Source organism: Apis cerana, linkage group LG4 (assembly GCF_029169275.1).
Source record: "Apis cerana isolate GH-2021 linkage group LG4, AcerK_1.0, whole genome shotgun sequence".
Lineage (NCBI taxonomy): Eukaryota > Metazoa > Arthropoda > Insecta > Hymenoptera > Apidae > Apis > Apis cerana.
This window is the reverse complement of record NC_083855.1, coordinates 4,231,806-4,247,072: the sequence shown is the minus strand read 5'-3', so window position 1 is coordinate 4,247,072 and position 15,267 is coordinate 4,231,806. Positions and strand designations below refer to the sequence as shown.

At 31.2% G+C, this 15,267-nt stretch overlaps 1 protein-coding gene across 13 annotated transcripts in view; it reads left to right on the top strand.

Moving 5' to 3' along the window:
* LOC108003470 (glutamate receptor ionotropic, kainate 2) overlaps positions 1-15,267 on the top strand; it is a 225,085-nt gene that overhangs the window by 186,149 nt on the left and 23,669 nt on the right. For 11 of the 13 annotated variants that reach the window (XM_062073630.1, XM_062073629.1, XM_062073631.1 and 8 more), the window contains exons 9-11: positions 10,287-10,490; positions 11,249-11,452; positions 13,614-13,718. In XM_062073630.1, coding sequence (XP_061929614.1) covers positions 10,287-10,490; positions 11,249-11,452; positions 13,614-13,718 — 513 coding nt within the window. Of the gene's footprint in view, positions 1-10,286; positions 10,491-11,248; positions 11,453-13,613; positions 13,719-14,363; positions 14,622-15,267 lie in introns of all 13 variants that reach the window. The other 2 variants (XM_062073633.1, XM_062073632.1) reach the window with 1 other exon arrangement.

Genomic DNA, 15,267 nt, shown 5'->3' with positions numbered 1-15,267 from the left:
GTTAATGGCGTCCATATTGAAATTTCTTTTCTTCTCCTTGTAGACAATCTAAGTAGTCGATCACAAATCTGCACAAAAATAATTAAATTCTTAGAAAATACATGAAATTAAAACGAATGATAATGAAACAAGGTCATAAAATCTTTTTATAGAACCAAATAAAGCCAAATCAAACTCAAATTTCGTTATAGAAATTAATGGCGTCTATTTCACTAATAACACTGACAATAAGATACGTTATTAAAGAAAATCTAATAATTATTCTTCAAGAAATTATTAATTATAATAAAATTCACAAAATTATTGAACAAATATATTAATTAAACAATATATACGCGAAAAATAAAAGAATAATTACAGAAAAAAATGTATTACGCAATAGATTAATCACGCACTTGAAACGAAACGTCCACACACTACGACTTTCGATTATAGACTGATACCTCGTACCGCGAGTTCGATTATCGAATTGGATTAAGGTAAACGTTCGAAGTTTGGCAACAAATCGATATATGTGTGTATCGAACGTACTCTACGAATGCGACTAATAATCTTTTGCGACGATTATATTGTAAATATTTTTCGCCTTGAACGTAATAAAAACAAAGGAAGAAATACATCGTCAGTTTTCTTGGAACGTTGACTTACAAAAAAACATTCTCAGCCTCGAACGTAAAATAAAAACAAAAATAGTACGAATGTACGAATAGACGCAATTACGGAAGAAATATATGGAAATATTTATAAAATATAATTTATTTAAACTATTTAATCTATTGTTTTTACTTTCATATGAATTAAAAAAATTAAAAAAAGATATATATATAAAAATTATATTAATTATTATACGTTTTTTTGTTAAAATGAAAAATCTTACCACGTTTATTGCGTTTTCGTAGCTATTCCAATAATTAAACAATAATTTACACAAATAAAAGTCATATATGAAATTAAAGTGATATTGAAATAAAATAATAATTAAATTTAAAATTAATTCGACTTCAAATGCTTATATATAATACAAACTACCGGTAACCGTTTCACTCAAATGAGTGGGTATCAAAGGAGGATAAAAAGTACAAAAAACAATTCAATTTTGACACAATAATACTTAATAAATGATTAAACACGCACAAATTAATTAAATAAAAACACTAACAGTTTACAAATTATATCACAATATCAATAATTAATAATTATATACGCGTGGCGTTGTAACGTGTACTCTCTTTACGATTCTTGCCAACAGACTGACGCCATATGCATTTCGTTTAGTTACTGGGGCCTTAGCGGTTTTCTGATTGGTTAGAATAATACTGTTCCCTATACTTCAATCGCGCGAAAATTGAAATACAACGAAATACTTTAATTATAAATTTATACATCAAAATCTTAGGAAAATACTTAGAAAAAAAATATGAATAGACGCAATTACGATAGAAATATATGAAAATATGTATAAAATATAATTGATTTAAATTATTTGATCTATATGTTTTTAGTTTTATGTGAATTAAAGAAAGGAAAGAAAGATATATATAGAGATATAAAAATTTATTAATTTATATTAAATATTATACGTTTATTATTAAAATATTTATTGTTAAAATGCGAAATTTTACAACGTTTGCATAAATATAATAAGTACCTAACCTATTGTATTTTCAAAGCTATTTCATTATTTAAACAATAATTTGTATAAATAAAAGTCAGAAAATAAATATGTGAAATTAAAATAATATTGAAATAAAGTAATAATTTAAATTCAACTTTAAATGCTTAATAATACAAATTACCGATAAATGTGCACTCAAATTAATGAGCAATAAAGAACAATAAAAATACGAAAAATAATTCACTTTTACAATATAATAATATTTAATAAATAATTAAACATACACATATTAATTAAATAAAATTAATTAAATAAAACCACTAATAATCTATAAATTATATCATGATATCAAATATTTAATAATTATCTACCTCTAACGTGTATCTCTCTTTACGATTCTTGACAGACTGACGCCATATGTATTTCGTCCTAGCTCCTGGGCCGAAGCTGCTTTCTAATTGGTTATTTAATACTATTCCCTATGCTTCAATCGCGCGAAAATTGAAGTACAATAAAATACTTTAATTATAAATTTATACATGAAAATCTTTATACAATTATATGCTAAATAAGAACTGTTCTTAATTTGATATTGCTTTCTAATATATATAATTTTATTTTTAATACAATCCTAATAATTTTTGTTTATACTTTTAGTATAACTTTCAATATATCATTCAATATATCAAATTTATATTTTAGTATAAATTTTTAAATAAAATTTAGTTTAATTAAGTATTATTTTAAAATAATTTTATAAAATAACAATGTATCGAATATTTTTTAATTTTTAAGCAATTTTTCAAGCAAATACAAATAATATTTACTTAATAAATTTGTTTAATAAATTTAATTTTTAAGCAATTTTTCAAGCAAATACAAATAATATTTATTTAATAAATTTTTTATTTTTTATTCTATTAAAAATACAAAATATATTCTCATTTATATTATATCTATTATATTACTATACATTATAAATTTAAATAAATGTAATGATTTTCAATAATAGTTTAGATAATCATATATTAATTCATATATTCAGATTATTTTTATTTCACCTTTACTTTAAATTAAAAATCTCAAATCTTGAAGCCAATGTGCATCACATTATATATTTATTACATATTTTTCTCATAATCCACGAAATCTTTTTTCTTTTTTTTTCATTAGCAATTGCATCATATTTGGAAACGATTGATACATTTATAATGGGAACAATCTTTGGTAATAATTTTCTTCCAATTCAATTCGTTGATCAATACCGTTATTCCCTATATCGTATATCAGAAGAGAAATCGAAAGATCAATTGTCAAACAGAGGTTCGATCCAAATAATCAAGTACATACATCGCATAAATTTCAACGATACGTTTGAGCTGTATATCGCACGATATTTTACGAATGAAACTCCTTTAACGAGCACTCGACTCGGCCGACAAATCGTGTTCCAGCCTCGTGCTTCCACCTCTTATTCGTAATTTATGAAGCAATCATACGTTAAATTTTCCATTTTTATTATTTTTATCGTCGAAAGCATCATCTTCAAAGTGATTTGAAAAACTCGAGTTTATAAACATTCTCTGGCAGATGCCATTCCATTAAGAGGTGAAGTGCAGTTAATGAACCATAAACTCGAAATTCAGGTTAATTAAGAGATTTGTAGCAATATATGATTTCCAGTTAGTTGTTTCACTCATGGATCGCTTCGGGGTAGACAGATTGTTAATCTCAATTTAGTTATGTTGATATAGAATTACGAAACCGTTAATAATTAGTAATTTGACGTAGATCAGAGTATAATGGCGAAGAATATAATTCATAAATTAATAATGACAATGAGGATAGTAACGCTAATAAACCGATTTTAACGTGTTAACATATTAATAACGAAGTATCAATAATATTATCAATAATAATAAAATAATGATGATAATGGTTAATAATGTAAGATTTCAACACATTATGCATTGATGAATTAAAATCAAATATTCCCGAGAATATTCAAATAAAATATTCTTTATATATATATATCTAAAAAATACGTATGATTTACGATCTAAATTGCAGTGATAAAAACTAAATCGACCTAGACTCTCCTTAATTGCATTCAGCCGCATAAATAAGAAACAAATCCTGATCCACAGGATATGTCTGGCATGAACAGAAGAGCAGGCAAAGAAGTTTGGAAACTTTCTTGAGCACTTCTAAGTGAGAAAAATGACTTTTTCGGTGTTCGAAGATCGGTGCAAAAAATACGAACTTCGATCAAAGAATAAATATTGCTCATTATTCATACTCGAGTTTTATTCCGTTTTTCATTTCAGAATACGCAAAAATTGAAGAGGATCGATCGATTTACACGAAATTTTTACTTGAAGAGGTAATAAAAAATCATAGTTTCTCGAATAGAGATCTAGCAAAGATTTAAAAGCTCTCAGATATTATTTCTATTCTGGATAGAAAGATGTATCGTTTGGCTGGGCAAACGAGTGGAGATTGAGTTAGGAAAAATTGTTTTTCACCCGATATGACGGACGAATAGTAAACGAGCGAGTAACGAGTGCTTGGATCTGAAATATTGCTCTGTAAAAGTATAGGATGTTATTCAATTGATAGTACAACCAGTAAATCTACAAAAAAAAATAAAAAAGAAATTGATATAAATGCAAAAATAAGTAAAAACGAATAAAATTTTTCATTCCAAACTTTTGTTTTTCGAGTAAATCAAGTTTGAAAAATTTTTATGTACAAATGAAATTTTGAACGAAAAAAACTCTTTTTTTTTCTTACCTTTTTTTATATGTAAAATCACGTTTACGATTTATATTATTAGTATAATATATATTAGTATATTTTGTATTATTTGACAGTAAAGAATGAGAATAAAAAACAAACGGATTCAGGAATTTATAAATGGAAAACCCAATCGTTTCGATTAAATCTCGCTGTCGAACATGATATTAGATTGTTCGTTGAATATACCAGACGAAATATTTGGTGCCCAGGTAGCGCGACCCGGAATGGAGAGAGTAAAATGTTTAACCTATAGTAACGATAGTCAGGACTCTGATATATTGAACGGGAAACACAACCACGATATTTATTTGCATATACCAACATATAACTTGCGAACGAGAGACGAGCTACCTAATTCAGATTGAAAATGATTGATCCTAGCGTGAAAATAAATACCTTACCTCAGGATATATCGATCTCTTTGTTCTTTTATGATAAATATCCTAAATAAAAATGAGTTAAAAAAGAGAATAATAATCTAATTAAATTTTTTGAAATGAAAATTGAAAATTTGTCATGCTAGAATTTCTAGTTAGGAAAAGTTTAGAATATGGTCAAAGATTTTTAAAAAATTGAAGAAAGAAAATGTTATTTTTTTAAGAATTTAATGCTTCTTCATTTTCTGGATATAAACAGTCAGAATGGCTTTTACAAAGTAAACATTTATAATTTCTTAACTTTTATGGTTTGCCTTAATATTTCACCCTATAAACTGTAAAGTTCTTAAGGATCTTGCACTTACCATAAGCCCAACCAAGAAGAGCCAAGAGAATTTAGACAACAGATATAATATTCAAGATCAACAAGTGATTTTAACTTTTCATGCAGTTAAATTTATTTATTCTCAAACAAGGAAAATTATTAGCAAAAGAAATGCAATTCTGCAATATAAAACTTTGACTTTAAAACAAAGCTTGGACAATTATATATGCATAACTAATTTTTCACTGTGTATACTGCAAAAATTGCAGTAGATACAACAACAAAGGATGGACATCTTTAATGCAAATGTTATGTCATTCTGAAAACTATGTGAACCTAGTGCACATGGATGATGGAAAAAAACAGTGCTTTCAAGCTTGAGAGGAATACAAGGAAAGAAAACCGCGGATATCTCGACAAATGCCCAGAAGTATTCCTCGAGCTTGAAAGCAGATTGGTAGGCGTCCAACGATAAACCGCAAACGTGCACAGAGAGATGAAACAGTTGACACATGAATAATTGAACAGCGTATTTAGCAAATAGCTGCAGAGAATGGATCGTTCCTGTCCTTTGGCCGTGTCTTCTGCCTGTCTTTCTCTTATTATTAGTTTCTCCCTAATTGTATTCACTGCTTGCAATATACATATGAATATACGATGAAGAAAATTTGAAATAAATTTAAACAAATACTAAAATATTTTCGTAAATATTTCATATTTATAAAATATTGTTTCCTTATATTAGTACTGTTCTAAAGAAAAATTGTGCAAATAATTTCCCAATCCTAAAATAAAATATTAAATTAAAATATCCTATTCTGTGAAATCTAACACGATAAAACGCGCGAAACGAGGCGAAATTGGAAAAAAAATGTTCACAATGAACACATTTGAAAAACATAAATACATGTATATATCACGTAATTCATTAATCGTATAAATCAATTTAAACATTTATCAACGACCCGTGCAAATGTGTATCGTAAATTGTTAAAGGATTAACACATTTCGTTAAACACGATAATTGTTTTCAAACGTAATATCATCCCTCTGCACCCTCCATCCCTCATCGTTGCTCCCTTCTTATCGTTCCATTGATCAACTTTTCTTCCATCGAGGGTATATATCTTCGGTCAAACATGACACTGTTCCGTGAACATCTTTTTGTCCTCTTTGGCACGCCTTTCCACGGTCCATTTCCCGCGATTCATTCGAACAATTCCGTTTTCCGCTTGCGTCCGCCCTACGACTCTCGAGTTCCGCACGATCGTCCTATCACCGTGACACGAGTAACACGTGTTAGATCTCGTATGGATCTCAACTCACGTCCTCGTGGACAACACTCGTGGACGGGTTTATTAAGTGAATATTGCTTCCATGCTCCAAGTTTCCGTCTAGTTCGACCAATACGCAATTCTAGAAACTCACGAACGTTTCGATCGCAATTGGTTGGACCGAATGAAGTTTCGAACCGAACGAGATTTTCTATATCTTCGTCGATTGGAAATTAATCAAGGAAAACGCGAATTTGAATGCACGATTTATATAGCAGAACAATCATCGTGTCGTTTAAACAGCGCTCGATAGTGCGAATTTTATTGTTCTGTTATAAAATTAAATTGATTGATGAAATTATTCAATCGAAGAATATATTGGGACAATATGATATGTTTCGATGAAGCATGACGATAACGAATATACTGATTGCTTTTTGCAATATAATTGAAAAATGTGAGAATTATAATCGAATTTTCCAATCTCCTTTGACTTTTTACTTTCAACGATATCATTTTATTAAACATTTGTGTTTAACTCGCGGAAAAATGAAAGAAGAAAAGAAGAGGAACGTTCGATCGCAATTTCAAGCTTGTTACAAATATAAATTTACGAATGATCGTGACGAAGAGCAACAAAGAGCAAATCGTAACACACGTGGCACATGTGATTCATCGAATTGGAATTGCAGAACGTGTGATTTGTTCGTTATGAGGGCGAGTATCGATTAATGAACTGCTCTGCGCATATTCGATGCAAATGAAACAAGTTCCTTGATAAATGAACAGTAAATTTGGCGCACCGATACGCAGAAATAACTAGCGTCACGCGAATTTCCGTTTCCATAAGAGGACAAGTTGATTGTTAACTGTTCGATAAATAACGTTTAAACGTTCGATATTATTTGTTTTCACTGTTAACAGTTGATGAATGACCCATCCTCTAGGCCAGAAATTCTCATTTTTCATACGAGCGAGGTTGATCAAGAGGAAAATCGCCTGTTATTCCTTTTCAATTCACGCGAATATTAGATTCAATTTAATTTCAAATTCGCGAATTTTCGAATGGAACACGTGAAAAAATTGAAAATCGAGGCAATCGAAATCACCGAAATGATCCATCTCATCTCTCTTCATCTACAATTCTGAAATTGAAATGCAAAACGTGGTGGGTATTTTTGGAACTGAACGACAGGATGAATTACGATCTTCGATCTCTCTTTGCTGCTTTTCGAATATAAATTCGAAATCGGTGTATTGACAGACGGCATGAAAAGGCGAAACTATGTCAGAAGTTACTTAAGAATGTTCTATCAAGGAATGCAAATTGTAAAAATTCAAAACGATAATTTCTTTTTCGTATATTATTCCAGTATTCTTATTCATAACTTGCCTATTATAAAGTTTTTCCATATCTAATAACGAGAGGAAAAGAAAATTTTATATAAGTTTCTGGAAAAGGAAAATTTGACAATCTTCTTCAAAGTTTTTTTTTGTATACGGCATCAATTTTAAACTTTTCTAAATCATCGACTTTTTTCAACACGCTGTAGTACGTGACACTGGCTGGCTTTTATCGAGTCAACTTCGTTTCAGCTTTGTTTCAAGCAACCTTTCAATTTTTATTCATACCGACAAGTTTCCTGTTAGTTAAGCAATTTTTGCTACAATTAAATTAATCATGGCGAATGATACGCGAGATATTTTCAAATTTTTGTAAACAAATTTGAAACATAGAAAATATCATAAAATATACTAATCAATTGATGTTGCTGCACCGAGAACGATTGTGTTTTATTATATTATTAAATCCTCGATAATTCCCTTTTGAAATGTTATTTGTCGATAAAATTTATTTGTCTCTTTCTGTCTAGAAGAATAAAAACCATTAGAAGGAACAATATTAATGAATTATGGAATTATTTTACACTTCTATTCACTTAATAATTAATATAACAATTAATAATTAACTATGTAATTACACAAGAATATCTACATTTCCATTATAAAATCTTTTCATTATAATGATAAATAATCATTATATTTTCATCTATCGATGTGAAACGAGCGAAGCGAAGATCGACATGTTCCCGTTTCCAGAACAGTTGGTACGTGAAAATGGATCCACGATTTTGGGTGGCACGAGCGTGGGTGTAGATGCGAAAACAATTAACAGAGGAAGTCAGTGAATAGCATCGCGTAAGCCGCTATAACATGGATATTCTAGTTATTCCGGGCCTTGTTCGTTTCGAAACGATTCGATAAACGTTATTACGAAAGATTTAGAATATCGACTCTTGTAATTAGCATCCCTTGTTGACATAAAATACCTTATAAAAAGAGGAATTAAAATTCTCGAAAGTACGTAGTTTTAATTTTCAAGGAGCGACAAAAACAACAGCAAAATAAAAAGATTTAATCTTTATTATCCTGTATGAAAATAATTGTATCACGATGGCTCGTCGAAATGACAAAGAAATTGGGTTATGTCATTTTCTGGCAAAGAACTCGAGCTGCAACCGATAAAAATATCGAAAGATAATGAGTTGGAATTTGGTCCATGGCTGTTTCAGATAAAAAAATGTTAAGCAAATTGAGCAAATTCAGGTAATGATTAACAAGAGAATGTTCTTCTGTGTCATATAGACAAGATCAGGATGATTCAAAGATAGAAGAAACGATCGAACTGTTATTTATCAATGTTTTAACGTCATATTAAAATAATAATAATAATAACGATATCCAATCCACGACTTGGATTTTGATAAAAGCTTATAAAAGCTTATGAAAGGTAATTCCTAAAAATATTTGTAATTGTCACCCATTGTTTTATCAATTACCATCCATTTTGAAGATAGATTTTTCTTCGATTTTCTCGTTCTCCTTCTTAAAAATTGTAGCATATTATGAATTAAAATGTATCATCGCGATAAGAATAAACAGTGATGAAATCGTTGCACATTGCTGGATGATACTGGCAATATGACACAAGCATAACACGTGTAAATCCACTTGTGAATGATGATGATACATATTCGAAAACAAAGGATACAGGTACGTTGAATAGAGATCCGTAATTTGATGGAACGTTAAACAACACCGGTCTCTAATATCGTGTAATTGTGTTCTGGAGAATTGATCAAGTTGCGATCGATGTATCGAAAGATAGTAGACACTTGATTTATTCATCATCATGTTGAGAAAATATTTTCCTGTGATTCGAGAAAAAGTACTTCAAAACATAGGAAAATTGAATTGAAAAAACTTGCTGAAAATTGATTAACTCCTGATAAAAATAGACATTTTAAGATATATCGAGTGGGTATATATTCGATAGATAATAATTTTAATGAAAAATGTTTTGAATACAGATTAATTGACAAATTGATTTCGTTGTTTGATAAAGTGATTGATTGATTTTAAGAGGAGTATAATTTTTTTGAGTAGTTTTCTATGTAGTGGATATATGAAAGTCAAGTTTGTTTTTTAAATTAAACCAATCTCTCTCGAAATCAATCAACATTTATTTTTTAGCATTTTTTTTAAATCATTATTTACAGAGTAATCGTGATTCAGCAATATATCATTATTTATTATAGAATACAGAATTCACAATATCGAGGATGCAAATAGGATACGGTTCTCTTTCACTTTGTGTATTTTAAAGATTTTTCTTTGGGGCATAATTTACCCTAGAAACATTATTCCTTATTCTAAAGAATATATTCCGTCTTCCATCCTCCCTTAAAACAACCAAATTAGGAAAACCTCACATCACTGAATGTTTCTTTTTTCCAAACAATTTTCTAATGATCAAAAATGTTCAGAATCAAATTATAAATCTATAAAATAAATTTTAAACTGGAATTTAGGGTTACGAACATTTCTGTTCGCAGGCAGGTTTACACGGCCTAACCGGACATATCGAGTTCAACGAAGGGAAGCGTAATAACTTCAAGCTCGACCTGCTCAAATTAAAGAAGGAGGAGCTGGTGAAGGTTGGCGAGTGGAAGCCCGGATCGGGCGTTAACGTGACCGACGTCGGTGCTTTTTACGAGACCAGCGCCACTAATATCACCCTGGTCGTTATGACCAGAGAGGTAATTACCGCAATGCTCGTGTCACCCGTTTGTCGAATTGCTGTTCATCACAGAATATTAACCGTGTACCTTAAAGGATCATAAAGTAATGTTATATCTACAACGAATAATCGAGAGACTTGAAATAAAAGAGGAAGCAGATTATTACAGAAAATTAAAAAGAAAAAATTGCTTGAAATGAAATTATTGGAGTAATTCTATATCTGATGAATAATCCAAAGTCATTTAAATTGAAGAAAAACTGTAATTGGCATACATTAGACTCGAAACTATCCTATAATTTTTATTAAAATCTGCATCCACCGCGATATAGAATATTTCTTTTATATATATTGTATACGACAATTCGATTAATGTTAATATTCAATCATTTAAACATTTACGCCGAGTTTATCCGCGATCAATAAAGTTTGCTTCCACGAAAGAAATTAATTTCAGTCGGGAAGAAATCGTTGGCCGAGATACGACGATCTCATCCTCTCTCCATTTTCAAGATGAAAGGAACAAAAGGGGGAGAAAAAGAAAGCGAGGTAGAGTTAGAAGTTTCCATCAGAATCGTTTGCATTAGTCCGTCCAATGATGCCGAGTACAGAGCATACCATCGATACTAGTTCTTGTCGTTGAATTTTCTCCATGGATAAAAGAGAAATGTCTGTCCTTCTCCCTGTTTCCATCGTTCCCTTCTCGTCATCAGTATTCATCCGTGTCCTCGACACTCTGCCTCGCGTGATCCATCAAAGGAATCTTATTTCTCGCAGGAAAAACCATACGTGATGGTAAAGGAGGACAAGAATCTGACAGGGAACGCGAGGTTCGAGGGATTCTGCATCGATTTGCTCAAGTGGATCGCTAGTCAAGTCGGGTTCCAGTACGCCATAAGACTGGTGCCTGATCATATGTATGGCGTTTACGACCCAAAGACCAAGGAGTGGAATGGAATCGTTAGAGAGTTGATGGAAAAGGTAAAGAGGAAGATTTTGAGAAATTTTATTTATATGGTGTAAAATTTGAATCCTCTGCAATATCTTTCCGGGATTTATGATGCTTCTTTATTTATTATTTTCGAATAAATATAATTTTGAAGGATTAAAGGGAGAGAAGATAAATATTTTATCCTATTATGAGATTTATCGATAAACGAGGAATATCATGGAATTTTCGCGCAATTCGTCGCTTAAAAGACTCGACGAAATTGTATGTTTTTCCCAGGAAAAAAGAAGAAGTACAAAAAAAAGCAAACGTAGAGTTCAATGAACAATTTTATATGCAAACTAGCAGTATAATGTTGTCGTAATAAATCCATCCTGACTAAATTTTCATTATGCATGCCTGGGTTCGAGCATCTAATTTGATGTTTTCTAACAGATGATCCACGTATCGGGTATTCTGATTCATAGGAACCGGCACAGATGTTGCCACGTGACATCTGAATTGTAAAAGAACATGGTTATTAAGCCGGAATTTTGTCTGCCTCATTGGGAAAACATCTGTAATATATAATTTATGAAGCCCTCATCTATCAAAGATTTTATTGAAATATTAATGTTCCCTTGCAAAAATTGTCAAAATATAATTTTAATTAGTTTTTCCGGCTTGTCGCAAGAATAGTATATACTTTAGATCATTAAAAACATCGAAATGAATTAATTGTATTGTCGATAATTATTCAAGTCAATGTACTACTGTGGACGAAAAGTTTGTGAAATATTCTTTCTTCTTCTCTATATTGGAAAGATTGCAGTAATTTTTTTTTATTAAATAGTGCAACTGATTTATTATCCTTTATTATTACTTCAAGTTTTACAATCGTATCTATTTTGCTTCACTTGCAGCAATAGTTTTAATAATAACAATAATATTCAATAGTTTAATTCTTCTGAAACACGTTCTTTCTTTATTTTCAAAAGGCCATGACACGTTCTATTTTAACTGCGACAATCGTGTCCATTAAAACTTGCACACGAACCATAAATGATATGATCACAAAATTTGAAATTAATAATAAAAGATTCATAAACCCAATAAATCATAGAACGTTTTTATAAATTTTTTATCCATAATAATATTCGATTATTAATAGTAATAAATTTAATATAATTTCCATTCTATCTATTTCTATCCTCTTATCGATAATATTCAATGCGGAACGACAAATGGATTGCATATTCATATTTCATGCTAGTAGTATAGCCACGTAACTAGTCAGTCACCAGAATACATCAGATGCAAGCCTCGACCTAAACTTCATCGTGCAAGGTCGAAGGGGCAAAGGTAAGAATCTAAGGATGAAAAGGATGAAAAGGAAGAGAATTTTTCGTCGTAAAAAGAGATAAGCTTTTCGCCTCAAGGCTTCAAGGTTGAGGATAACTCGAGGCGAATTCGTGTTTCGCGCGACTAATCGCTACTGAGGCACAAATAGATGGTGAATTTCGAAGATTGCCGGTTCGTAAAATATGCAAGGCAATCTGTCCATGATAAAAAAACCGCCTTAACCCAGAAACTAGGGGAGGCTAGGTAAGTGGATCGTCTTGAAAAGAAAAGACGTCATTGGTGGTGTTCCGTGTTCTGATTCCCTTATAAAAAATACATTCGCTGTTTTCCTAAGCGAATGCTTGGTTGACGAGTCTTTGTCAATGATTTTCAATGAAAACCGAAGATGGCGTGATTATAATGTATAAAAGGATGTATATCTTTGATTTCAATTCGAGGTATTCGAGATATTCGAGTAAAAGTTTTTTTTTAATCCTTCTATATGTAATAATTTGTTAAAAGTTTAGATTAAATTTGAATTGAATTAAATAAAAAGAAATGATTAAAATAATAGAGAAAGGAAGGGAGACAAGATAGAATAAGGAAATGTTATTTCTTATCAAGTATCTTCTCCTTTCATCTCGTTACTTAAACTTGAAATTACTTGAGACATTAACAATGTACAATTAGAGAACATCGTTGAAATTGAGATCTTCTCTCTGTATAATTATCAATATAAAAATTTCATTTATAATTACAGAAAACCCTAATGGCTTTCCGTTCCCGATAAATTTCGATTTTCTGCATGACTTTTCGAACATTGATAGTCAGTACTACATGTTTTCAAGCGAGAAAATTCCCTTTTGCTCACAGAGAGCGGACCTGGCTGTCGCATCCATGACGATCAATTACGCTCGGGAGAGCGTGATAGATTTCACCAAGCCATTCATGAATCTCGGTATCGGAATTCTGTTTAAGGTGAGTCGCTGTATGTGCATTCGATAATGATAAGCTAACTCGTAACTTCCATTCATCACGCGAAATAGTGTCGAGCTCTCTCGAGAATCTCGTCTTAATATATATTCGAGTTTGCGTGAGAGCTTCGCAAAAATTTACAAAATAATATTTTCTCGTGATTCGATTCTCATATAAATCAAAGATTAACGAAAACCTACAAAAAAAATATTATTAGATACATTCTATATGATAGAATTTTGTAATGTTATACCATTCGATTTTACAACAAATTCTATTTTCAAAATATTGAAGAAAACTTACTTTTTAAAACGTCAAAAGGTGATCAAACAAATCATTGGTGATACCATCCAACAATCAAAACCAATCATCGATCACTTTACTTTACCTAAATCGAAATCCAATTCTCCCTGAAGCAACAGGAACTCGTAGAAATAAATAGCCTATGGTAAAAAAAATTTGTAGAATTTACTGAACAATCGTCGAATTAACATTCCCACACCACGATATTCGACCGATCGAAACGAGATTCTCGAGGATTAATCGATCGATCGCCATAGAACGTTGGCCACAGAAAAGGGCCGTCATTCTGGCGGGAAAGCGGCACGAGATCCGTTTTAATTAAAATCGTAGCGTAACGTAATTTAGGTGCCCTCCAGCCAGCCAACGCGGTTGTTCTCCTTCATGAACCCGTTGGCCGTTGAGATCTGGCTGTACGTGCTGGCCGCGTACATGCTTGTGAGCTTCACCCTCTTCGTTATGGCTCGATTCAGCCCGTACGAGTGGAACAATCCACACCCGTGCCTGGGGGAGAGCGACATCGTCGAGAACCAGTTTAGCGTCAGCAACAGCTTCTGGTTTATTACCGGCACGTTCCTCAGGCAGGGCAGCGGGCTCAACCCCAAGGTACACTCAACGAGGTGCTCCGCCACTGGACTATTTCTGCTGTTCAATTTCAGTCGTCGTGTCACGATCCAAAAATCCTTATCTTAAATCCTGATCCTTATCTCGACCCTTGCGACCCTTGACGAGGAGAGTTTTTGAATTTTTAGAGATCTCCTTGGAATCGATTCTTGTATGGTGAATATTTGTGGATATTTCTGCAATACAACATGTATCTTGTGTTATTTTGTTGTTCTTTTTTTAGTAAATCTGAAAGATTTTAGTTATAAATTGTAGGTTTGGTTTAATATTTATTCTTAAATGAAAAAAGAAAGACAAATTTAATTGAGGAAACTTGAAAGGGTTGAAAGGGTTAATATTTAATGGAATTCATAAACGTTCCTCTGGACGTTATACAAGATGCCTGAGAAAGATACACGCAGATAGAGGGTGATTTTATATATAGAAATAAAATCAAATAAATTTTTTTCATTTAAGATCTCATTTATTGAAATTTTTCAAATAGAAGTGAGTTTGGTTAATCCTCAATTCGAGAATAGAGAAGCGAAAAATCTAGAATAAAATTTTTTCATTTAAAATCTAATATTCGAGAAAATTGAATTTAGAAATTCATCAAATATTGCAAAAACAAGACTGCACGTACTGCATG